Raw genomic sequence first — 26502 nt, 5'->3', positions numbered from 1 at the left:
TCAACCAGTTTGACCAGATGTAAGGTTGTCGAGGAAAGACACAAGCATTGTTTATTGTAGAGTGAAACTGTATATTCGTTGTACGTCTTGGTGTTAAGAAGTGCTGTTTATCATCTATTCTCTGTTTCTCGGCTCAGTGACTTTATTAATGTGTTTGTGTCACAGAATGACAATCTGGTATGTTCTTTCATAATTCACTTTCGAATCGGGCTCACGCTTTTGAAAGCTCATAGAAGGTGGTAACAACCAAAAACAACTTCCTGTCGGCCTCGATTGTGGCAAGTGTTTTTTTTTTTTTTTTTTTTTTTCACATTAAACTTCATATAGGCCTTCTATTAATGTTTCCTGACACTTCTCACTCATTTTTTCCACTAGAGTCCATTTTGCGCTTGTTATACAATCACGCTGTGTGTGTGTGTGCGTGTGTGTGTGTGTGTGTGTGTATGCACAGAAATATAAAATGTATCAACATCAATAAATATAGCTTTTTTTATGTTTTAAATATAAATTTAATGCAGCCCTTGTATAAATAAAACTATTTGTAGATTAGTACTGTCAAATGATTAATCATGATTAATTACATCCAAAATAAAAGTTTAATAAAATAAATAAAAGTTAGACTTTATATTTCTGTTTTCACTGTTGTTTGTGTAGTAGTTTTTTTATTATTTTAGTACTTAAAGTTAAACCAACTAAAAAATGTAGCAACTGGCCAAAATATATAATAATAAACTTTATTTCATAATGTTTTTAATATTTTATTTATATTATTATTGTTGTTATTATTATTATTATTATTATTATTATTATTAATTATTTTATTTTTTTAGTTTTAGCTTTGGTTTAAGTTAATAATAATTATCCAGTTACATTCAAATGAAATTTTGCTTCCAAATTGTATACAGACAGATGCTGCAATAAACATTAAAAAGCCCTCATTAACTATAAGAGGTATTAAAGATTTGGAGGAAATGTTTACTCCGCACCCTATGTTATTCAAATCGGTCATCTCTGCGCAGACAAACGGACTAGTCAAGTTACCTCTAATGGATTATTTGCATCACTTTAGGACTCCCTTCACCGCGCTCAGGCTCCACACATCAAACAGCGTTCGGGGAGATGCGCTCCCCTGCAGGGTAATTAACTGTTCCCTCTCAGACCCTCCACTATAAAGCACCTGCAGGCTTGACAGCACACTCACAAAAGCCCGAGCCCAGAACTGATTCATCAAACCGGCCCTCGAGAAGACACACACAATAGGCAGCAGGCCGAGGTGGCCCGGGTCTATTGCTGCCCTGCCAGCTCCTCTGAGCCCCCGTCCTTTTGACTCAAGGATACGTAAAGTGGATCATTACACCTGCACGCACTCCAGCCTCCTACGCCGCGGCGAATGTTTGCGCGTGTGATGATCGAAAGAGCCCGACTTGGACGAGATACAAACGAACGCACGCACGCCATCACCGCAGCGCGTTTCCGACCCCAAAGCAGAGAGGCAGGGCGTATGCAGTGCTCTCGAAAGCGCTCTCCTCCGAGACCCGCCGTAAAATAGAGTCAGGTATTAAAGGCAAAGGCCTGTGCACTACTTTGTGTGTGGGTATAAATCAAAGCCGGCCCTCACATGCAGAGGCCATTTGTGCTGTGCTATTTACTTCCGCTGAGAAATAATCATTACCCTATAAAATGTGAAAGTGAAAAATGTAAAGGAGGCCTATAAATAGGCGCCGAGCAGGAATATGGATGGCCGGGGCCAGACTCCCTCAAGACCGCAAGACTGGGTTCCTTATGGAAATGCAGTGGCTGCAGGCTAAAAGAAAACAGCCCTTTAGATGAAGCGGTTCGGCATTTTTACGTCTGCCGAATATTGTACAATTAGGGCGCTTGTGTTATTTTAAATAAAGCCACCGGAAAGTTATTGAGATTAATGCAATTCTTAGTAATATCCGTGCATTAATGCAGGAGTGTAAAAGAGCATATGGTGCAGCATATGCATTTGTGCAAAGCTCAATTAATACTGCCGTTGATTAAATCCTATTTAGTTATATATATAATTCAGTAACGTGCATATGATATGGACCAGGAAGTAATTACCTAGCAACCACCGAGAACAACCAAGAAACCACAAAGATTTTGGTTTAAAAACCAATTAGCAATTTTTTTTCCGAATCGATTCCAATTTTTTTCCCTCCATATGGCTAAGCCTAAAAACTGCAAAGCGGTAATTTAAAAGTAACCAATGTAAAACAAATTTACACGTACTTGACCATTCATACTTGAGTCGGCTTTTTCTTTTCTATGTTTTGTAGTAGAAATAGAAGTAGTTCACTTTACTCAAACTATAATTAAACTGGGCCCATCTTCTAAAGCGTCATAAAGCATGCTTAAATTCAAATTTGATCTTAGTGTGCGTACACTTAAATCCACGCCAATGCTCATATTTCATACGACTTTGAAAAGTGCGTAGCTTTACGTCAGGGTCTGAGCAGATGCACACACTTCATGTCTGAATACTGCAGGTTTTTGGACATGTGTGCCGTTCTTGCGGCTCACTGTTCTGAATTAAAGGACTTCACTTGATCTTTTACACATTAATGACATAGTTCGCGCAAAAAAATCCCTCAGGAAGTTCCAAATTTGTATGAATTTCTTCGTTCATGAACATGAAGGAAGATGTCTCAAAGAAAGTTTGCAACCAGGCTGTTTTGGGTCACCATTGACTTCCATAGTATTTTTTTCCCCTACTGGGTTAATTTTATGAATCGCTCTCACGCATATTAGGATGGTTTCTGCGCAAAATAACTTCGTGCACACAATTTTCGGACAGACATCAATGTTGTGATATTAAAATAATGATTTTTAGTTCTAATTTTCCAACTGACAGACGGCCAAAGTTTTTGACGGATGTGATAGGTGTGTGTAGGGGTGAATTCTTAGGTTTTTGGGTTTTATAAAATGTGCAGGAGACGTTTAACATGGTTCATACTAGGCCTGCACAAAAATGAATGTGCCGATATTTCTTTACTTATTTTGGTCGATAGCCAATGCAGATACCAATATATTTAAACACCAAAACATGTGTGAGAGTCATTTTATAAACGAGGCATATCGATATAATTTTTCATTTAGAAATGATGCAATATTTTAATTTCAGACCGTTATCAGACGATTTCGATAACCTGATATTGTGGCGCATCCCTACTTTATGGCCTACTTATTTTACGGAGTGAAGTTTTTTTTTAACTGCTGTTTCATTATTACCCGTTTTGACGCATGTTCATATATACATTAATTAACGTTTGTGTTTCTGAATTGTTCCGTCAAATAATAGATCAAAAGCGCTATTGGACGAGTTAAAATTTAGGCCTATAAACAGCATCATTAAAGAGCTGGAGAACATATAGGACTGTATCCTGAATCTTCAAACATGTCTTGAGCTCCTTCAACTTGCACTTCCAGGCTCATGTTTCTTTTCGGCGCTGATTAAAATAAATGTGCAAATGTCGGCCCTTTTTAATTTCAGACTATTCCATCATTAATGATCCGACGGTTTTAGCTTCACTGTCTTAAAAAAAAGGTTTCTTATAATCATGGCCACTGCTTTTACTGTATTCGGAGGCTCAAAGCAGCCTTTCATGTGCTGTTCGTATCACGCTCTTCTACTGTCGCCATCCGTTTCCTTCACACACTTTTGAATCGGTCCGCATATGATCTGGTCCATGTGAACACCTGTGAGCAAAGGCTAATTTAAGTCCAGAGCCAGTTAACATCCAGACTCCTTGATCCACGAAAGATCCTCCTCCCTTTCTTGTTACGCCTTTCTTTTTTTCATACATTAAAAAAAAAAGGCACCAGCCAAGAATCCGGGGAATAAAAGACATATAGGGGCAGGCTGCCATCACATTCATCACGTTAAGTTGCCCTGTTGTGCTCGAAAGGATAGCGATCGGTACGGTCATGTCTGCTTTTATCATTCCGGACACAGGAGCACAGGGTGAATCTGTTCTTTGATTAACTTTTTTTTTTTCTGCAGTCCGTGCATACTTACTGCAGCCTCCAGGAGTCGGTGCTCTGTAAAATTGGCAGTTACTCTTAATTTGCGCATAGCTAAAAACCGCATCGATTCGTAACGGACACCCACACGCAATGAAGACATCTAGCAGTTCAAAGTTCGAATTATCGAGTTAATCAATGTTAAGAAACGTAGTTAACGAGGGAAGATTAGTAATGGAAATGTGCAGAATTTGATGACCAAGTGGATCGTTTCTAGCATTATAACAGCTGCATATTCCTCATGGTTTATTTTAAGCCATTTTGCGGAATAATTTTTCTGGAACAATATGGAAAATGCTGAAAGGACCGAATGTAGGGCTTTATGATATACTCCGTTTTTTTATTTTTACACAATTTTAATTGTGTATTGTATTTTTTTTATAGCTTTATTATGATGAGAACGATCACAGCTGACAGGAAGTGAAGTTAAGAGAGAGAGTAGGTGAGTGGGGGTGCGGGGGTGGTATTCGAGTTGGGATTCGAACTTGGGACACCTGTAGCGCATCGGCGCTGGAAATTAGAAAACTATCACTTCGGACAAGTTTAGCAAAAGCTACATTGTTAGGACCCTTTGAAATCCGGATGAATGTTTTCTAACTTAATTGTTCGGGATTCCATTCGAACGTTTCTAGAAAAATTTCAAGCAAGAGCACCACATTTCTAGGCGCAAAACCTCTAACCGTTTATTATGTTAGATGTTAGGAACGCGACAATTCACTCAACTCACGATTCGATTTGATTCGGTTCGTGATTTTTGATTTCAATATTCGATTTTCTAACAATTTTTTGAAAACATCGTACAATAAATGATTAGATTATTATTAGATCCACGTGTCTTTGTGAAATTCAAACATAACAAAAACTAAATGTACATTTTAAAACAAACCCTGAATGAAATAAGCAAGTTAATTAAAATAAATCTCTTAGTGTAAAGAAATGAAGGCTTTTCTGTGCTCTTTCCATTTAAAGCGAGATGCAACCACGGCATTTTTATCGCGACGCAAACAAAGATGCATCACAAGCTAGTTTTAATCTAAATTAGACTATCATTTCAAAATTAGAAGAAAAAACGTAAAGGTCTGACTAGTTTTGTGAAACTATGATGCATGAATCATATCTGTACGAAAGCGCAGATGAGCCAGCAGGTGGCGCTCATGAACAGCGACGATACAGTGTTTCCTGGGTTACCGATGTAAACATCATTCAGAGGCAACGAAAGGAAAATACTACATAAACGTAAAGACAAAATACAATTCACATAAACGTCTACTCCAATTGTATCGCGACCTGTTTGACATCTCAAATTTTCTGTGGGCTCACGGTTGATCGTTCCAACCCTATTAGATGTAAAAAAAAACAAACAAAAAACAAATAAATGTGTTCAAAAATATGAATGTCATTGAAAACGTTGACGTCTTTCTGTACGACTATGCAGCAAAACTGCCTGGAGTTGTTAGTCAGCTCCCAAGCCTCTATTTGAAGTAGGCTGCCTACTGTCATCATGGCACGTAATGACCCTTTTGTCATGCTAAGCTATGTATAGCTACTTAGTCGTTGCCGTGGCCCCTTTTCAGTATGTTAATTTTACAAGCACGCAGCTGTAAACCACGTGTTACTCGCAGACGCCGTAAATAGCCGGTGGAAAAAGCGCAGATGAATGTTTCTCTAGACGGTTGGGTGTTGTTGGCGTGTGTTTTTGCGCCCGTGTGTGTATACAATCGTCTCCAGAGGATGCGGCTCCTGTAATCATTCTTGTTTGGGTGCTTGTGTGCTGATGTCATGTGGCATGTTTAATTGATTCTGTTAATGAGGGTGTTGGATGGAAACCGCCGATGCCCTGAAGTCATTTTGACACGGAATAGGTCAATCAAAGAAGCCACGCTGCCAGCCTCAATCTGAACCGCTTGAAACTGAAGTAGAACTAACCAACCCGGGCAAGCCGTCTTGTGGCGCCGCTGTCGAATGCCGGATAGACTCTCTACCGAAGGGCCAAAATTAACATTTTGACACACCTGCTGGTGCAGTGATTTATCAGCCATGAAAACGGAACTTTACTTCAAAATAATGTTATTTTAAAATTGTTTATTTAATATTTTATTTATCATTTTATTATTTATAATTTTTAAGAATACCTAAAATTATTATTATTATTATTATTATTATTATTATTATTATTATTATATACAAATGAATAAAAGTACACTTTGGCAGAGTAAAAAAAAAAAAAAAAAAAAAAAGGCATACACTCAAATTGTTTATTTTATTTATACGTATTAATAAAAATATATATTACTAACCAAATGTAATATGTACATTTTATTTTAATTTTTATTTATTTAAATTTGGTTAGAGATATTATTATAATAGTTATCAAAAATAATAAATTCCACTATTAATTAAATTATATTGCACATATATTTATATTCTATTACTTGAATTTTTGCAGATTACATTTATATGTATTATTTAATAGGTTTTATATATTATTTTTTTATATATATTAAGTAGATATACCTTTAATTTAATATTGATTTATTAAATTATATAAAATATTTATTAAATACTTTTACTAAATACATTTTAATATTTATAAAAATGTAAAACATAATGAAATGTTTAGTCATGTTTAATTTTGAATTACTAATCATTTAATTTATTCATTTGACTGACATTAATTTTACTGTATGCAACTTGTTTCATAAAGAGAGAGGAAAGATGACTAACGTTTTAATATGATTTTTTTTTTTTTATAATTCTTCATAAATAATATCAATATTAAATAGTGATATTTTATGCTAAATTATATTTTAAATTCTGAAATTGATTTTGGCAGCATTAAAATGTACAGTTTAAAAAATACATTGTTTTGTTTTGAAATATCACGTTACTTTCCAAACAACAGTTCATATTCACTTTAAAATTCTAAAGCGCGTTTGAAATTTGATTAGCCACTCTGATTCACGTAGTTGCGTAAAATTGTTTGTTTTTTTAATCATAATAGCGAGACGACAGCAGCATCCATTGACTGCCGTTTCAAACCGCTAATTAGTGCCCGGAATTATTCACCTCAGTCGCATTTTGAAGTTTCCTAAAGAAAGAACAAAGAGCGGCTTTCCTAAGTATGCTTTTTGGGAGTGTGTTTCATTAATTTAAAAACTTACTCTTCCAATACTAATTACGTACTCGAAGAGAGGCTGTTTAAACGCGCGGCTTTAACGACTAGCTCTTCCCCAGAGAAAATGCGTCACGCAAGCGGTTTCCACAGTCCTTAATGTGGAGACAAATTTAGCTAAACTGCAAAAATGGCAAATAGAAACAAATCTTCGGTGGCAACAAACCCTGTCCCGCGCGCGCTGCCACTCAAATCTCAGACGTGGGGTTGGTGCTTAATTAGTGTTATTAACCTTCAACAAACCGGGCTGATTTTATTTTGCCATGGTGACAGCTTCAGCTCCGTTTCTCCGTTCACCGGCATGAGGTATTTTAATTGGCTCGAGCTCCTCGATCCACTCAGCCCTGACAACGCGCGGAGACGGACGTTCACTGCGGTGAGCGACATGTAAATGGCCTTTCTATGAAAGGAGTGTTTCTTTTTCTTTTTTTTAACCCTCGCTCGTATTCCTTCAGTACAGCGAGGACACGGCGAGCTCACCCGAGCTGCGCGCCGCAGTGAAGTGACAACCGAGCAATCATTAAAAATTTTGATGGCTGCGGCACGTACAGGCCCATCTCTCGGCTTGATGTAAAGAAAAGTACGCAGCCGTCTTTTGTATTTGCTCTCTGTCACCGACGAAAGCTCAGGCCTAATTTATTCCTTCTTATCGTCGGCTCTGCAAAGACAACACATCTTCCCCGTTTCTTCCGCGAGCGTATGCTTTATTGTGCCCACATTAATGTCTCTGTAGGCTTTCTAGGAGCACTAGACTTAACTGATACTAGGTGCTTTATGCGCGCCTGTTATTGAAGGTTCTTGTGTGTGTTTGTGTGTGTATAAAAGTAACGAAGGAATCTTTGGGTTGACATTTGGGGTTAAGCAACATTTTTTTTTTTTTTTTTTTCATTTAATAGCCAATAACCAATATTTAGAGAGCAGGATGACACTTTTGTTTATGATACTGAAAAAGATTTTTGAGTTTAAAACATTTTATACAATACTTGTATAGCTTATGTAGCTAACTTCGCTAGCTTCGTGGAAACGGTTATTGGCGGACGCCAATGAATACGATTGCAGTTACTCTCAAAATAAACACCACGTTTGGGTCGAGTCTGTAGTTATTAGCTTTTAATTTGCGTCAAAAACGTTTCTATTTTATCATTTATTTACCAGATTTTTTTGCAAACAGAGAAATGATTCACACACACGAAGGTCCAGTCATCATTTACTCGCCTTTAAGTTTTTATAAGCCTGAAGGTCGCTGTTAACGTCAATGGCTACCGTCAATCAAAAATGAATGCTCAATTGTTAAATATCTATTAATCATCTCTTAATGGCCACATATGTACAGATATTCATCATGACTAATTTTGAGCTCTTATGTTGAAACTTTACCTGCTTTAGTATATTTTTCTTTAGTATTCTGACCACATCACATGTGGTTACACACGAACGCACGTTTTTCTTTTCTTTCTTTTTTTGGCGCTCGACGAATGGACTGCGAGTTTTAACAATTGAGTTTTACTATTCAATTTGAAGAGTCTCCAGTGCCGTGGCTCTTTGACAGGTCTCATTAACACAATGGGTGTCGTGTTCTCAGCGGATCGGGTTCCTCGGGCGGGGCGACGCGTCCCGACTGTTTCCAAAGCAGCGTGTGGTTGTCGGGAGCCCTGCTCCAGACCCTAATTCTATTACCAGATTCACACGTCCGCGTTCACTGGAGATTGTTGCAAGAGGGGAGGTTTGCTCCCGTGGACGTGCGTCGGGGAATGGTCGAAGCATCTCATTTAGTTTGTTTGTTTGTTTTCGCAGGGGTGTAAGGGACCGCTGCTGTCACGATGGACGCCCAATCACAAGGCCAGCAGTCGCCGATGCCAGCGTTTCAGCCACAGGTTTGCGCGCTCTCTCGTACATAAACACAAACACACACACAGTCTAGCCAACTTTCTTTGTAATCTCGTTATATAGGCGTGCTACAAAGCCACTCGATTTTTATTTTTTATTTTTTTCGCCGTCTACCATCCTGACTCACCACCTGCTTGCTTAGCAGCATGTAGCACAAGCCTGTCGCCCCCTTCCACATCCACATCTGCCCCCGTCAAATCTCCCCGTGTCTGTCAATCCACCCGCAGAGAGACAGGCGGCGGTCTGCTCCGGCTGTCTCTCCGCTGTGCCGGGTGAGAGGTGATAATGAGATTCTGCTCTCTGCACAAGCAGCGTTTCCTGCACACAGGAGCCATCATGTGTTTCCAGTGCCGGAGACAGAGGTGTTGGAAATCTGCTGCTTTTAGCAGTCTTTTGCTCTCTCTCTCTCTTCCCCGTTCGCTCTCTTAATCTCTCTTTTGTCGTACTTCCTTTTCACACCCTCCAGACTAATTCCCTCCAATCATCCAACTCTATTATTGTAAGTCGTCTTGTGGTAGGTCATGAGTTGTGTTCAAATTAGAGGTTGAACATTTTTTACCGAGTAATTGCAGCCGATTCAAGCTTTTTGAACGTCAGACACCAACCTGTGGTATTTTCATTTTTTTTTTAATTTGCAATGCGAAAATTTTTTTTTTTTTTGTATTTTATTTTGTCTACTTTATGCAGGTAGTTTCTCTCTTGTATGTGTAAATAAGTCATGATTGACCACAATTTATTTTCTGACTTTTGATGTTTTTGTTATAGAAGAACACAGATTTTTTATTATTTTATTATTAGTTTATTATTAGTTTATTATTTTGATCAATGTTTATATTTAGGCCTAAGTTCTCTCTGTCTTTTTTTTGTAATTTTTAAAAGAAAATTATTAGTATTGTATTATTAATAATACAGATGTTATTAAAAAAAACTATAAACAGTGTATATTATATTAATATAACAAATTACCAGTAATTAGTAAAGTTTTTGCTAAATGCATGAAATGTAAACACATTGGAATAGAGGACTCTTTTAAAGACTGTTAAAAAATCATTAAAGTAATCACAACTTATTCGAAATTAAATCAAAATTCTTTGTTTCTGGTTTATTAACCTTTAGTTTCTGAATAAGAAACACAATAGACAATGCAGATTCTTAGCAAAAAAACCTTGAATCAGTCACAATTAGCTTTGACTTTCAATTTTACCCATGAACAAAGTTTAATCCTTAACCGGTCATGAAGCAATCCATTACTAGACTTATGCTGAGCATTGCTTTAAACGTCAAATATCTTAGGTGTTGACTTTTGATGGAATGTGAGGGAAAAATGATAAATCCAGTATTTTTTAAAATTGGTATATTGAATATGTTTAAATATTTTACATTAAGATGGAACGACCCAAGCGTAGAGACTACAGAAGTCCGATATTTCATGAAATTCCAGTTACCATGAACTGGTTTGGTTCCCAATTATTTATGGGATTTTTGATTACACAATAAACTGCTTCTTGCATTTTATATGTTCTGGGCTTACATAGGCTCTCGAAATCTTTAAACATACTCATTTTATAAAAAAGGTATTAGCCGATAAATCGGAATGTGGCTTCTTTTTTTTTTTTTTTTTTTTTTTTACTTTAGTTATTAGGTAAAATTCAATATTGTTTGACCTTCCATGAGATATTGAATAGTCTTGTTGTGCTAAATGTAATAGTTATCGAATACAACTAGGCGGTGAAAACTACATGCCCGCCGTCATCAATAAACCATGAGAGACATTTGACATTAGTTTGAACGCAACACTCAAGGTAAGTCTGGCAATGGGTTACACCGTGACAGCTTAAGAGAATGACTTTTACAAGACTCTCAACAAGCATCCAAGATCGACTTGTATTCCCTTGAAAGAAAAAAGAAGCAACCAAAAATGCTGAATTGTGTATGCAATCACACATACGCCGATATCATATCTTAAAGTCCCCGAGGTTTGATGGATATGCATAGGAGATGCCGGATGAGTCGGTAAGGCGTGCATATTTGATGGCGCATTTGCTCTCAGTGCGAGTGGGAGGGTGAGATCTTCAGATCCGATTTTAATCGTCACGGCGGATTTTTCGACGAAGCAAAATCCCCTTGTAAAGCAAGGGCTTTAAATACTGGAGCAGATTGAAGAGGAGCGGGGCGAAGGAGGTATAAATATTGCATGGGGCCGGGCCTGGAGAGAGACGTTGATGAAAAGGATGCGAACAGGATCTCCTGCCTTGTCCCCCCAACCCCACCACGAGGAGGATCCCCCCTCCAGCACCCACCAACCAACACCACCACCACCAAGCGCCGTCTTGCTACTCTACCACCTCTTCAGCGCTTCGGTTGTCCTTTCCTTGGCAGCCCATGGCAGTGTTGTGCTGTCAGCTCACACCTAGTCTCCACACTGCTGCCGCCCCGTCCTCCGTCATTCTCCTCCTCCTCCTCCTATCTCGCATCCCCTGTCATGCGGCCGCACGTCTGCATTTCTCTTTTTACACTTGTGTCACCAGTGGCCAACCCTCCATCCTTTGCTGTTGCTCCTGTGATGTGTTGTCCCTTTGAGTCATTTACCCAGCATGCTCTTCTGCATCTTCCGTCCCCTCTGACCTTTTTTTTTATACATACCAAAGCGATGGTACAAGTCTAACGCTCAAAAGTATAATAAAAGAATACACATCAGCATAGTACATACACTTACTGTATGCGCGCAGTTAAATTTTTCGAACAAAATTTGCATGAACAATTTTTTTTTGGCATGCACTTTGAGAAATTTTTTTTTTTGTTCGCGCACTATTTTGTCCTCAAGGTGGCAGCAATGCAGTGGCTCGTCATTTCGCAGTGACAAAGTACCGGAGAAGCAACAATACTAGTCGCTCGTATCGATATGCTCTTAAATAAGGGGGTAAAGAAATATGCGCAGCGTTAGATTAAATTAAGTATGGAGACATCTTTTGCGATAATGACGCAAAAGCTAAACAAGTATCGAAACTCTCTAGTGTGCATGTTTCGAAAGGCTGTTTAGTTAGCTGTATGCTATACAAAAATATAAGTATACTCTGGGCTTAAAGGTGTGATCACGTTTATCGTTGTTTGTTGAAATTTTACAGGAGGAATCAATGTGCTTGGGAGTTTTGAGAGAGGGGGAAAATGTGCGCTTGTGTTAAAGTCGTCATGGTCACGCTACCATTGCTCTGTGAAAATTTGTGGGTTAAATTTGAGTCATTCCGATAAGGAGTTTTGCGCAAGGCAGTAAAATTTACCATGCGAATCACACAAATAGCCACACTCATCAATAGAAATTTTGCATGCAAAATCAAGTCATTCTAGGAGAAAAATATCCACACGCAGGTTTATCTTTTTTTGTAAGTTGGTCACACAACTTCCATATTGACCAAGAGATATTGGCTTGGTTTGAATGTAATTTCTTTGTGACTGCATCTTAATTAGGGGTGGGGACAATAAATCGATTAATTGACCGGTTCTGCGAATTTGCGAATTAATCGTGATTCTCACTGGAATCAATTCTGAGTTTGTTTTAACCAAAAAATAGCCGTACTTGTATTTCAAAAAGGTTGACACCACAAATTCCAGGTGTTCACAGTGGACAGACGTCACGTAACAAACGGCTAAAAGTCGAGATACGAGTACATTTAACCACTTTAATTACCACAATTAAGGGTGTGGTTAAAATCTAGCCTAGAGCGCGATCTACTGTTAAAAACGAAGCTCCGAATCGGTTCCAGAGAGAATCGTGACGCATTCACAAAGCCGATCCAATCCGATTTATCTTAATGAAAAGCTTTGAGTGAAAGTTGTTCGGCATTCCGATTCTCAAGCCATTCCTGGCCCCTTTCCTCCCACCTCCGTGCTTTATTTTTGTTTTCTTCATTTCACGCAGAGCAGCAACGAGCCCTTTGAGCTCTCGCCCCTCCTGCAAGCTGCAATCTGTACAAACCGCGTCACGCCGCTGTCGAGTGACCCCGGCGGTCGCGGAGATCCTCGGCTGCTGCGGTTCATCTCGTGTCAGCTCAGTGCTCTAAATTGTGTGACAGCGCAAAGCCACGGATGAGACAAGCTGTCAGTCAGGGCGCCCCTGCTGCCCTTTGAAGGCGAGGCCAGGGGGCAGAAAGGTGCCACAAATGGCCTGTGAAGTTTACATACACTGCCCACTGCTAAACAGATTACCTCTAATGAAGTGTCTGGAGCTCAGGCCGCGTCAGGCCTAATCCTGGCTGGCAGTGCGTCCCTTCGGCTGCCAAAAAAGCCGCCACCCTCTGGCCTCCTCCCGCCGCTATGCCGGCCTCCTCGGCGCTGGGAGGTGCCCGTCGTTAATCAGGCCGGACAGTGCGCGAGCTGACATGCAAATGTAGGTCATTGCATATGTAAATGTGTGATTAGCGAGCCGCATGCCAGAACACATTAGCTCGACTTTGCTCTCAGCATGCGCTTGTCATGCCGCTTTAGAGGCTCATGCTAACATTTGTCAAGCGACCATGCGGGGAGTGAAAGCAATGCCTTGGCCCTCTGTGGACCATCCGCTGCTGACCAAATCAACGCCATACATATGTATCGTCTATGGGTCAATGACAAATAGGACTTTTTGCAATCAGCGAAGGCAAAATCTTTTGAAAATCCAGTTTAAAGCACGTGCCATGTGTGAGTATCATAAGCTTTTAAAAATGATGCATGCTATTTAAATGTGCCTAAATCACTTGGTGTAACTTGAGAATAATGCAAAGATAAGAAAATATAATTTTTTTTAAAGGTAAAAAATATTGTTTTAGACAACAAATGTTATGTATTATTATCTAGGAATTAATTTATTAATATTATATGTATCATTAATTGCACCACGTGATGTCTGTGTCGATCCACTATGGTATATTTTCCTGTTTTGTTTTGCTGCACCATATAAGGCTGAAATGTTGATAGTTATTGATTATATTATATAAATAGTTTTGTATTTATTTGCAAGTCATTTCAATGATTTAATCAGTGTTATTTTAGCATTATGCTGTTATTGTATTTAATAAGTTAGTTTGTATTTTATATTTTTTAGTTTACACTATTTGATCTACTTTTGTCTTTATTTATTTTAGTCATTTTAATTAGTTGTCCTTTTTAATTTTCGATGATTGGTATGAATGTAATATTCATTTTGTTTTATATTTTAATTAACAAAAACTATTTTAAATAACAAAACTGCTGTTAATTAATACATTTGTCATTGACCCCCCCCCCAGGTTACCCTGTATATTCTACTTTTTTTTTTTTCTTGGTTTGTATAACCATAAAAACAGGATTTTTTTTTTTTTTTTTTTTTTTCCAACTTGTTATTGCGTTCCACAATTTTTTTTTTTTCATAAGCCTCTCGACACAAAATAACTACACGTTGCCGAGAAACCTGGTGTCTTGGATATTAGCTTGATATTGTTAAATTTAGTCAGATCCAGCTTTCTCTCTTCGCTGCGGTGGCAGAAAGAGAGCGCTGCTTTTGCTGCACCAGATGTGTCCCTGGAAGAAGGGGCTGAGAGCGTGTTGTCACATGGAAAAACAAGCTACCTCAGTGTGTTAATTGGATGGGGCAATTCTTTGGCTCACACCTTTTTTTCCCTTAAAGCTGTCAAGTTAGAAAACAATGAAATTCTTAAATTGGTCGCCCCTTGATCTACATCCACCCCTCTGGCGTCTAGTCAAGTTGCAGTGCTTCCACAACTCATTTCTTTCAGTTCAACCTGTTATATATATATATATATCAGACAGTTTTACACAATAATGTTGATGGGTCTGACAGATCGTCCAAGTATTCTGGTAATGTAAGAACGACATAAAGTCGTTTGTTGCTACGACTGAATATCCTAATGGATGAGCTCTTCGAGAAGTTGAGCTAAGCTTAATATGGAAATATAATACGAAAATACATCCCATGACTATAAATAAGAGTTTTAGCGTGTTTGCGAGAATACGATTGTGTCATCCTTCCCCTCCCTTTCACGTCTTCACAATGCAATTTGCCTTCAAGGCCGTCTTATGGCCATCCTCGGGTCGTTCTTCGTGACGTTCCACTATCTGTCACCTCCAGTTGCCAGAACGTTTGCGGGATTAAAGTTTACACTCGAACAGCCTCTAAAGGTCAAAGTGTTAATTAATTTATTTATTTGCTCACGCCATCTCCGAGGGGCTAATTCCGGGTTTTGTTTAGATTTTTAATTTTAGAGCACAAGTGTCAAGGCGCTGCACGGATTCTTGGGAAGAGCACTCGGGGCGGTTTGTCACTAACTGGTCCAGCATAAGTCACTTCAGAAGTAGGGATGTCACCACTCGCCTGATTCGTCCAGACAGTACACGGCAAAGTTTCGCATTGCGCTTTGGTTTCAAAATGGATGGTTAATGTTGATTCGTTCCCACACTCTCTTGCCCTGACATATCACCCTAATGACACCTATCCCAGATGCCCTCCAGAGTTTTCTTCCTTTTCTTGGCATATAAACAAACAAAATCATGGAGTTTAGCTGGCAACGGCCGATCTGTGGAGACATGTTTGTTTTGTCTTCTTAAGTTTAAGACGAATGGAAAAGCGTTAAACTAAAGCTGCGTGATGTGCATTTCGCTTTCTTGAAATGTTCTTTTGTTCTTCATTTTCAGAAAATCCAACAAGATATGGGCTACAACAGTTTAGCCAATTTTCACGTTATAAAGAAGATCGGAAGGGGACAGTTCAGCGAGGTTTATCGCGCTACATGCATGCTAGACCATACACCAGTAGCTTTGAAAAAAGTGCAGGTAAGAACTGTCTTTATTCACACAATAAGTGTATTTTATAGCATCTCTACAACAATGTTTTTAGTGTGTTTTATTTTTTTTTTTTGAGTAAAAATTACAAAAACAACAAAATTACTGACACTTTAAGACATGTCAATAAAAATGTAAAATACACACAAAAAGTATGTGTATATATTGTAAATATTCATAAAAAAGAACTATTTATGAATATTTTATGTTATATATTGTTATTGCTGTCGATGTTATTATTATTATTTCTTTTTTTATGAATTAATTACATTTATTTATTTTTTTCTAAACCCTGAAGCTTAAATCTGAATTTAGACTGAAGCTTGTTGTATTTTGTATCTTGATTAATAACATTTGTACTGCTGCAAACACAATTACACATTTGAAGGAAATCGTAAACACATTTTATGTGATTTTAACACAGTCAGTGGTTAAGCAAATTGGAAGTTTATTTATTCAAAACTTTGAGTCTTGAATTTCACTTAACAAAAATATTAATATAAGATAAAACAGTACTGGAAATTGAAACACTTTTTAAAGTTTTACTCCACCCCAAACAATTTTGTCATTGCTTATGTCCACGTCGTTCCAAACTCATAAAAACTTGAACACAATTTAAGATATCTCGGATGAAAACCAGGAGGCTTGTCCCATTGACTGCCAAGTAATGAACACTGTGAAGTCCAAAAAATGTATTGAAGACCTCGTCAGAATCAGTGGTTCAACCTTAACGTTATAAAGCTACGACGCCACTAGAAGTAATCAGCATATACTCTTCTGCAAGCCGCGCAAAAGCGTTGTTTTCGTTTAAAACAAAGTGTAAATACACACAGTAAGCATATCTGTGTCGATGTTGACAAGAACAAAATTTCTTTTCAAGGGTGGAGAATCCCATTCATTCTAAAGTCAGTGGGCTAATCAAATATAAATTTGTTTGTCTGTTTTTTGGAACATCGAATAACGCATTTCACATTATAATAAGATAAAACATCACTGGAATGACTGTTTGGAAAGCAGTAAAACCCTCTTCTCATAAACACAGCCATCAATACATTTGTGCAAATTTCATTCGAAGAGAAGCAGGCATCTGATTGGCTCTTACGCTGATAATCACGATTGCATCCGTTTCTTTTCTTGCCATGAAGCATATTCACAGACGCAGCCAGCACAAATAAAGCTCCACAGTTTCCTGCGGATGTGCAAAGCAGACGTGCTGGAAGAAATAATTGGCAAGCTCAAGATTAAAAGAGCGGCGCCCGGTTACTATCGCTTCAGCTTTGCTAACGCACACACAACGGTCGACTCTGTCGTTACCACTGACTTTATTAACACTAATGATGAACCCAGAAACAATTGGCATTTTTGTATATGCCATTAAAAATGACAGGTAGTAACCGAGTCCCGGCTCTGTGAATATATCCCCTAATGCAGTTCATTTTATGCCACTTGTTGACTTGAAAATTCAAGATTTAGAGCCGCGCATACATAATATTTCATACATATTGCAATGCAGATCAACTTCAATCCCTCGGATTTTGGACACGGTTCAAAGCTGTCAGGTTGGATGTCCAGTACGGGCAACATTTTCACCTTTTGTGATTAGATAATTATTACATTCGATGTTTTCTGACGCAAATGTTGTGCAACCCTGATTGCGTGAAGGAAGAATGTAATATTTGGGCTAGTTTCACTCGCTTTAGGTTTGAAAGTTTGTTAGATTTTTGGTCTTTTTGCCTTGAGATGCTCATAAGATTTTCTGTTTGCTGTTTGCGCTGTGTGCTTTATTATAATTAGGACAGACACGATCAAAACAGTGTTTTAACAGATACATCTAACATACTGCTGGCATAATCAGCTTTTGATATTCTAAAACGGCACAAGCAATTTTGTTTTACAAGTACGACATCACGTAACGTCAGACGCTTATAACGAAATAAACTGTTGTCAGAATGCAGATATGAAACTTTATTTTATTAAAATAATGAAACGTAAACATTTGTTTAATTCGAATAGCGAATGAATAAATGCACTGATACAAACGAACGAGCATATAAATAATGATAGTAAGTATAAATAAATGGTTAGTAGTGATTAAAACTAATAAATAAAGAAATAAAAAGATAGGAACCCAGTCAAATTAAAAATTAAAATAGTTAATGCAATTAAATAAATGCGGATTTTTGCAATATTGAAGTATTTTGGAGAAATATAAAACGTAAAACTGGGTGAACTAAAAATGAACCCTGTCTTCTTGCACAGTTCTCCTGACCCATTAACACATGTGGATCTGGGAAAATAGGGATGCTTGAGGCACGGGGGGGTGTAGATGTGGTGGGGCAGGAGATTGGGGGTCTTGGGTTTCAGTTGCTCTACCACCCTGTACCAGTAACAATTTTTACTCGCTTATTCTTTTTCTGTCTTTATGCCATAACTCTCTTTCTCCTTCCTCTTTCTCTCTCCCTTTTGATCTTTTGATAGATATTCGACTTGATGGATGCCAAAGCTCGGCAAGATTGCATCAAAGAAATAGATCTCCTGAAGGTAAGAAACCAGAGAAAAGAGAGACCGACACCATGTGCCGCTATTAGGATCTCTAAAGGTGCCTCTGCCGAGACCCGATACCAGAGAGAGAGAGAAAGAGAGAGAGAGATTCAGAAACAGAAAACAATTGATCTGGATTAGACCTTCAGCTCTTTCTATCTCTCTGTCTCTCCCTCTTCTTCGTTCTCCTCTCTCTTTCTTTTAGGCAAGTGCAGAACACGGTCCTCTTTGTGTCGTTCCTTCAGGCCAAGATTGACTTTTTTTTTTTTCTTCTTCTTTTTTTTTTTTTTTTTTGCAGTGCCACAAAATACATTTTTCGACAATAAGCATTTCAGACCAACAGTTTGAAATATTTATTTATTTATGTACAGTACATGCCCGGCCAGCATTTTAATTGGCTACGAAGCCATAAATATAATAAATGGCTTTATGGTATTTAAGTAGTTTTTTTGTTTTTGTTACCATAATAAGTAAATCTTATATTTATAATTTGTGTGTGTGTGGATATATTATTTTTTGTTTTTTTTTTAGTTGCATAAATTAACAAATTACATATTCTTAATAGATATATTTGTGTGTGTGTTTCTATCCATCTATCGTATATATCATTTTATGTCATTATGTTTTTATGTTTGTTTACTTAGTCATTTATTTATGTTGAGGATGAAGGTAACACTGCAACATAAAGGTAGTTTATCACTTTCTTCCATTAATCTTTTGATGTTTTCTGTGTTTTTATTTTTTTTAATAAATCGTTTGGAGTTCATCAAACCACCTTAAACAGGCTGCGGCTTGCGGTAGCACAAGCACTAACGAAAGTTAATGACAACTCCAATAAGAGCTGACGTCTAGCTGATCTGAGGTGTCTGAATCTCTCTCTCTGCTCTGTTGTGTCTTTGTATCGGTTGTCGGATAAACCTTCCTTGAACACACACGCGAACACACACACACACACACACTTCTCTCTGTGTTGTCATGTTAATTGCTTCGGCTTCGATCGCGTCCATTGCAGAACCAGTTCGCGTTCCATCTCCGTCTGTAGGCATCTTCTTTGAGACAAGATAATTGCCGCCTTTTTCGCCCTGCTACTTTTTCATATTCTTGTTCTTTTGTATATACTGTAATAATTTGACGAAAGGGCTGTTCACACTTACAGTGATCCCCTTCGACAAAGTTGACCGTTTTCGGCCACGTGACAAAGTCGGGACTTCAAATGAGCTCCAAAAGGGATTTATCTTTGCTCACACGCTGTAATATCTTAGATTTTTTTTTTTGAATGGTTTTTGTGGAACCCGACAGTACAGTGACCCCGCCGACCTCCAGATTCTTTATGAGAACATAAAGTAGAAAGAAGCAAGGTAGCACTTTCAAGCCCCCTGAGATACCTTCAGCTCCCACGGGAGGAAGCGGAGGTGGCGGGTGAAAAGGGTCACGCTGCTGGCGGGGTGACGGAGGTCGCCGTCACGCTCCTTAACGACACTTTGCCAACCGAATGCGCCGGGGTCAGAGGCTGCCGCGACGCTGGTTCCTCGTCTTCTTCCTGTCTCTCTCTCTCCCTTTTTTTTTGTCTCCTTTACACAATCATTTCTACTCCAGCGCTAATGAATTCAGTCGTTATAACCAGCTCACCTCAAGCCGCTAACAAGCCGATTGCGTGGAACACAGACTCGTGCCTTCTACCTCAGTGGACAAAGCTGGAGGAAAACACGAAAGAGTCGCAAATCAAAATAATGAGCGAGAGCCGCCCCTCCCCGACGTATCTGTCTATTTGTTTCTCCGTCACTTTCAAACCCCTCCCGTTCGCCTTCGTAAACAAAATTGCGCTGTTATGCGGAAATGTTTAGTCCTCGACAGAAATCGCAAACCATTTCGTAACTGCCCTCCTCTGCTATCGCGATCACGTTGTGTTAACGATTCGACGCTCAAGAGGAAGCAACGGGATTGCGAAATCGCTCGCGCGGATCCACAAGTGTGGCTTTTCATAATATAATTATCACTCTAATCGGCTTCGTCGTAAACAGAGGGTGTGCTTAATATTGTTCCCAATGGAAAACAAGAGCGAAATTACAGCATTTAACGTGATTAAAGTCAACATCCCGCCGCGTTACATGTCCGCCACATTGGATGTGCCAGCTAAGGGGAAGCAAGAATGGGGCTGACACCGCCGGCTGCACTCGCTGCAGCTGTGTGATCCAAAAATACATCTAACGAAAGTCACAGGATGGCGACAGAGGCGCGCACGTCCTCCCCTATATCAGCGCGGGGCATGAACATTTCTTTAATAACCCCCTCTGCTGTGTCACAGAGCGTAGTGGGGGCCCGACACCCTCCCACTCGCGAGGGTTTTTGCCTGTCTCGCTTCTCATTGATACACTTGTTTTCTTTTATTTCGCGATACCCCTCCACCCCTCCAGTCGACTGCAGTGCAAGAAGAGATCGCGACTCATTGACCAGCCAACAGGAAACAACGAAAAGCTGAAGGCTTGGGCTGGGGGGATCGTGCCGTGCTGCCATGCACTGCTGCTGCCTGGCCTACAATGTTAACATCAGCTGGAAAATTCAATGTGTTTGTTTTGTTCTGTTTATTAGGGGTGTTTGCTGAGACAGGCATCACTTTTGCTATTGCTCATATTTAAGGGATGTAAACAAACCCATTGCCCTCAGTATTAAAGTTCATCTCGCACTGTTTGTGCTACAAGCCTTATGCAGGAATTTCAGGATGGGGCCTTTTGACTTTGGACCACCCAGAAGACCATTTAGCAGTAGCTTAGCAACATTTTTATTAATTCATATTTGTTGTAAGATTTTCAGAAAGTTAAAAGAACTAAAGAATGATACCTTGAATCGAAATTGGATATATTTGCAATATTTGATTAAATAATGTTTTTATTTATCTTTTATATATGCTGATCGCACACGAAAAAGGGGTTAAGCAAAAAATAAGTGTAATACTTATTTAAATTGTTTTTGTTCCCTCCCAAAAATGTAAAAGTTTTGTTTGAACTAAATTGCAATTTTGTTTTCATTTTTCTGAGCCAAAAATAAATATCACTTTTTTCCTGATTTACTAAATTTATTAAATAAACATAAATTGTATTGTGTAACGATCTATTAAATCATATTTACAAAAAAAATTAATGCAATTAATTTTCATCCCAAATACTAATTAGTACATTTTTGCCACTATCCTAGTTTTTTAATAAAATTTTTTTTTTTTTTACTCATTTAAAACAAATGTATTTTTCTGTATATTTTAACATGCAGTCAGAATAATCTCCTAACCCTTTTTTTTATTTCTTTTTACACAAACACTACATTACAAGTTTGTCAAATAATTAACATCACATTACTAATCGTTACCCATTTTTCGGTCGTTTCTGATTTACCACAGTATTCGTGAATGCGTTCCATTTCAAGTCGTTTGATTTTGAAGAGACCAGAGTGTATCAAACGCTACACGATAATGTTATATTTACCTTCATGCAAGCATCTGCTTTGGTTTCCACCTCCGTCTTATTTGCAGGCTTTTCTGACCCACAGAGTCTTGTTAATATTTAAACAGTCACTGACATTCTGTCTTTTCCCTCTTTCCCTCTCCTCCACAGCAATTGAACCACCCCAACGTAATTAAATACCACGCGTCATTCATTGAAGAGAACGAGCTAAATATAGTACTGGAACTCGCAGACGCCGGGGACCTCTCACAAATGATAAAGGTAAGGACACATGCCGATTTGTCAGCAGTTTCCCCTTTTTCCTCCCTCAGAGTATTCCCACTGTTGTGGCTGCTAGATGACCGAACGAAGGCAAAATCATGTACATCCCGAATACGTTTTCAGGATAGCCTTTGGTTTGGTTCCAACAGTCATATTGTTGATTAGAATCATGCACGTTCGATTCGCTCAGCCATCCCGTTTCCTCCTGACAACCCTCTCGCATCTACAACCTGATGCTCCACATTTAATGGTCTGCATGTAAAACCCCTCGCCGCCAAATCTCCACCCGCATAAATCATTCTCCGCGCAAACAAAGCGTTTGCAGAAGGATAAATGAGGAACAGGACGGATTAGCACGGCAACGCCTTCGACACGTGCATCATAACCCACGCTTGCGCAAATATTCCGGCTTCGCTCTGCTCCAGCGCGCCGCTGGATTTCTGGCCCTTCTGCTCCGTAGCCCTTTAATTAGTTTTATTTTTTTTTTTCTATTAAACAATGTCACTCCAAAGGTGTATACAGCAGCTAATCCCCTCACCATTGTACGAGCGAACGTTGAGCCATATGTAAAACAGAAGCTGCATAAATTTGACTTTCTTTTTTTCTTTTTGATTTTTTTTTTTTTGAGTCTCAGCCCCCTCCCCAATTCTCTCTGTCCATCTCGGAATTCAAATGAAATCAAATGGCCCCTTCATTTGCATGCACTTACAGAATATTGCATGTGCCGTGTTTGCTTTTTAAAGGCACAGAGGGGGCTGCCGCTCTCCCTCATTGACATCAAACAGCCCTCTGATATGCAAATAGAAAGGCAGGGGAAGAATAGATCCACCGGCTTTGTTTGGATGTGGGCCAAGGTTTTCTGGGGCTCGAGACCGCACGCTCGCCGCCGTTCTGTGAAGAGGTACGGGTGGGGACGAGGCTCAAAACGGCCCGAGTGAGCGTTAGCACAATGAAGTATTACGTCTTGCTAAAATAACCGGTTTTGTTTCCGTTAATCAATTCCCGACCCCCTTTTAGCTGCCTTGACGAGAAGGTTTGCTTCATCGCCAGCGGATTAATTATTAAGGCTGCATGTGAAAAGGTCATAATTACCGAGTCGTTTTGGCTAAGCAAGCTTCATTCTGTCTTAATTAATAGCGTAACGTCATATTAGTTGCTGCTTTGAAGCGAGGTCGTGCACTCGCAGACCTCTAAAGAGAGCGCTCTGGACAACACCGTGCTAAAAGCACCGAATCGCTGCAGAATATTAAAAAGGATCATTTGATGCCGTATCGCACTCAGCGTTTTAGGAGAATAATAGATGTTGGTTTTATGAAGTAGCATCCAGAATTGTCAGCGATGCTGTAACATCTGTTTGATTAGAACGAACGGTGCGCTTTGATCTCGAATTGGTGAAACGTAATACCAAATGCACTTGAAATTTGTGTTTAACAGATTAAATGATGTTTATGGCCTACAAAGCATGTCAAGAGATGACTGGGCTGTACAAATGTGTTTTAAGAAAAATCCCACTGCGTTCGCAACGAGTTAAAACGGCAAAAGAGGATGTAGTCAAGGTGATTATTTTGGGAAAACTTTTAAATGTTACTTTTACAGCAGTCACAGAAAATAGTAATTACACAAAAAAACTAAAAATGTTGCCCTCCCTGTAGCCGAAGCTTTGCTCCATTGACCGCCAGTTATTTTCACTCAGTTTACGTTAAATAGTAATGTAGTACAATGTGCATACCTTAGCGATGACGTGTATTTTGTATAAGCAAGCAGATATTTGCGCCTGTGAAACTGCGGTTTGTGCTGCAGTTTTATGGATGTTTTGCCCTCCCTTCGAACTGGTCGCAACACTAAAAATACGAATCAATTGAAATAAATAGTTGCATTGGTTGAGTTAATCGCTCCCAAAGCCTTGTGGGCGTTCCAAGTTCTAATCGAGATTCCTGGACCTGTCCCAATCCTGCCCTCCTCTCTTTCTCATAATTAGCTTTCCATCAACTCTGTCCCATTACAATAAGAGGCAAAAGGTTCGTTTGACTCATGTGAAGACTGGACACTTGCATCAGAGGAATAAATTATTAATATACATTTCAATTTTAAACTATTTTTTGATGATATTCCTCTCTTACCTTTTTTATTGTATTTTTGATCTAATAAATGCAGCCTTGGTGCGAAAAAGGAACTTATTTCCGCAACATTTACAATTTTACAGACCTTTGAACAGTACAAAAAGTCTGACAAAAGATTAATAATATGTTTAATTATCCATATATTATTGATCTTTTATCCATATATTTCAAAGTAACGCCTAACAAAGGTTTGAATGTGATCTATGATGTTTTACGTAATTTTTTTGGCTAATTAATGTTCAGTATGAACCGATAAAACCACAAATATCAGCCAGTAGGTAGTATTTTAAAATACACGTGCATTCGTAATGTAAAGATCTTGTTGCCATTATCTAATTGCGTTCTGTGGATTCGTGGAGACGTTTCTCTGAGCTTGTATGCTGTAATCATCCTAAGCATGTGTGCATCTTGAAAGTCTCCCCGAATGTTTGTTTCCCCATGAGGCTCCTGCTGTACTCACAAACTTCAGATGTTTTCCATTGCAGTTACTTCAAATGAAAAGGGAAGGAAAGTTTATTGAGGGGTTTCAATCTAGAGCCTGCATCAGATTATAGTCGAACCCAGAGCCCTTCACATTCATGGTCATCCTGTTGTGCTCTTTTTAGAGCAGCGGGGGGTTCGGCTTTTCAGACCATTTATATCTTAAGACTTCTTAAGTCTTAAAAACTGTGTGCCTCTTTCGGTGGGTCGAGCAGTTTGAACCGCTAAACGTTTAGAATAAAACGTTGATGTTACAGGTTAACGAAGATTGCATGCGTCTAGGAAAGGTCTACGCTGCCGTCACAGCATATTTATTTATTTATTTATTTGTTTATTGCCTGCAGCATTTCAAGAAACAAAGACGGCTGATTCCTGAGAAGACAGTATGGAAGTACTTTGTTCAGCTGTGTAGTGCGCTGGAGCACATGCACTCCCGCCGCGTCATGCACAGAGGTACACGCACACACACACACACACACACACACACGCACACACACACGCACACACACACGGACACGCTCGTCTTGTGACATGTACTTGCAGAAACAGACTGTTAAGGGGACATATTCTACACTTCTGTTACATATTTTATTTTTTCTGTCCATTTTTTTCACCCTCTTACTGACCCTTAAAGGAATGCATCACCTGTAGGACTTTCTTTCTTCATTGGAACGTATTTAGAGAAACGTAACATTACATCACTTTCAACGGCTAATAAAAATTCACACGTAATCCACACAACTTTAGTTCATCAGTTCACTTTTAGTGAAGCAAAAAGGTGTTATGGCCAAAAATACAAATCATAATGTCTGTTTTCCATTAAAATGCTTCCCTCACTGAAAAAGTCCATATCCTGTTGTCTATTCACATCAAAGTCCACCAACAATCTAGTTTACAACCATTTGGACTGTATAGACTTAGATTAGACTTTTGCTTGATCTACATTTTAATTTAAAGCAATGGTTTGAAGTTTAAAAACATCTGAATAATGGATTTATTTCTTACAAACATGCAGTTTTTCGCTTCTGAAGTCATGTGGAATACTTGTGGATTATTTTGATGTTTTAATCAGCTGTTTGAACTCTCATGACGGCACCCATTCACTTCAGAGGATCCATTGATAAGCAAGTGATGCAATGCTAAATGTTTCCAAATCTCTTCCAATGAAGAAATAAACTTAGCGTATTTGATTGGGCTGAAGGTAAGTACATTTTCAGAAATGTGCATTGTTCGGGGACGCGTTTCTTCCACCAAAGTTTTGGACACCAAAAAAGTAGATTTTGTTTCATGTAAAAGTGTAGCTATGTATAAAGCACACAGTCTACATCACCAACTTGAACGCCTTGTGATATATGTGTGCAGATATCCTCACCATCATGCAAAATTTCCCGATCTTGTGAATTCCTAATAAAATGACCGTAAATTTGCCGGCCCAGAAAAAGAAAAAGAAACGTAGATGAATAAATAACATTGCCACGCATTTCGAATTCAATTTAGAATTTGAAATGAAAATGCAGAATTAAAAGTGTAGACTGTTTCTGAAAGGTTGATCAATTTGTGTGCTCGTTGATGATGAAATTGCCACTTTTTTCAAAATTGACTAGTTATTAATTAACAACCGATCATAAACATTTCTTGAGGGTGCTTACATGATATGCATCCTGGCGTACACAAACAGCCAGAAAAACAGTAAAACTACCAAAAAAAAACAAAAAAGGACAAAGCATGT

At 38.7% G+C, this 26502-nt stretch overlaps 1 protein-coding gene across 1 annotated transcript in view; it reads left to right on the top strand.

Moving 5' to 3' along the window:
- Positions 1 to 26502, top strand: part of nek7 (NIMA-related kinase 7) — a 59350-nt gene that overhangs the window by 7990 nt on the left and 24858 nt on the right. The window contains exons 2-6 of the mRNA XM_043223140.1: positions 9014 to 9093; positions 15770 to 15907; positions 18395 to 18457; positions 22063 to 22173; positions 25118 to 25226. Of these exons, the coding sequence (XP_043079075.1) occupies positions 9040 to 9093; positions 15770 to 15907; positions 18395 to 18457; positions 22063 to 22173; positions 25118 to 25226 (475 nt within the window). The 5' untranslated portion in view covers positions 9014 to 9039. The remainder of the gene's footprint in view (positions 1 to 9013; positions 9094 to 15769; positions 15908 to 18394; positions 18458 to 22062; positions 22174 to 25117; positions 25227 to 26502) is intronic.

The sequence above is a fragment of the Puntigrus tetrazona genome, chromosome 22, assembly GCF_018831695.1.
Source record: "Puntigrus tetrazona isolate hp1 chromosome 22, ASM1883169v1, whole genome shotgun sequence".
NCBI lineage: Eukaryota > Metazoa > Chordata > Actinopteri > Cypriniformes > Cyprinidae > Puntigrus > Puntigrus tetrazona.
Note: the sequence above shows the minus strand (reverse complement) of the source record. Positions and strands in the feature narration are given on the sequence as shown.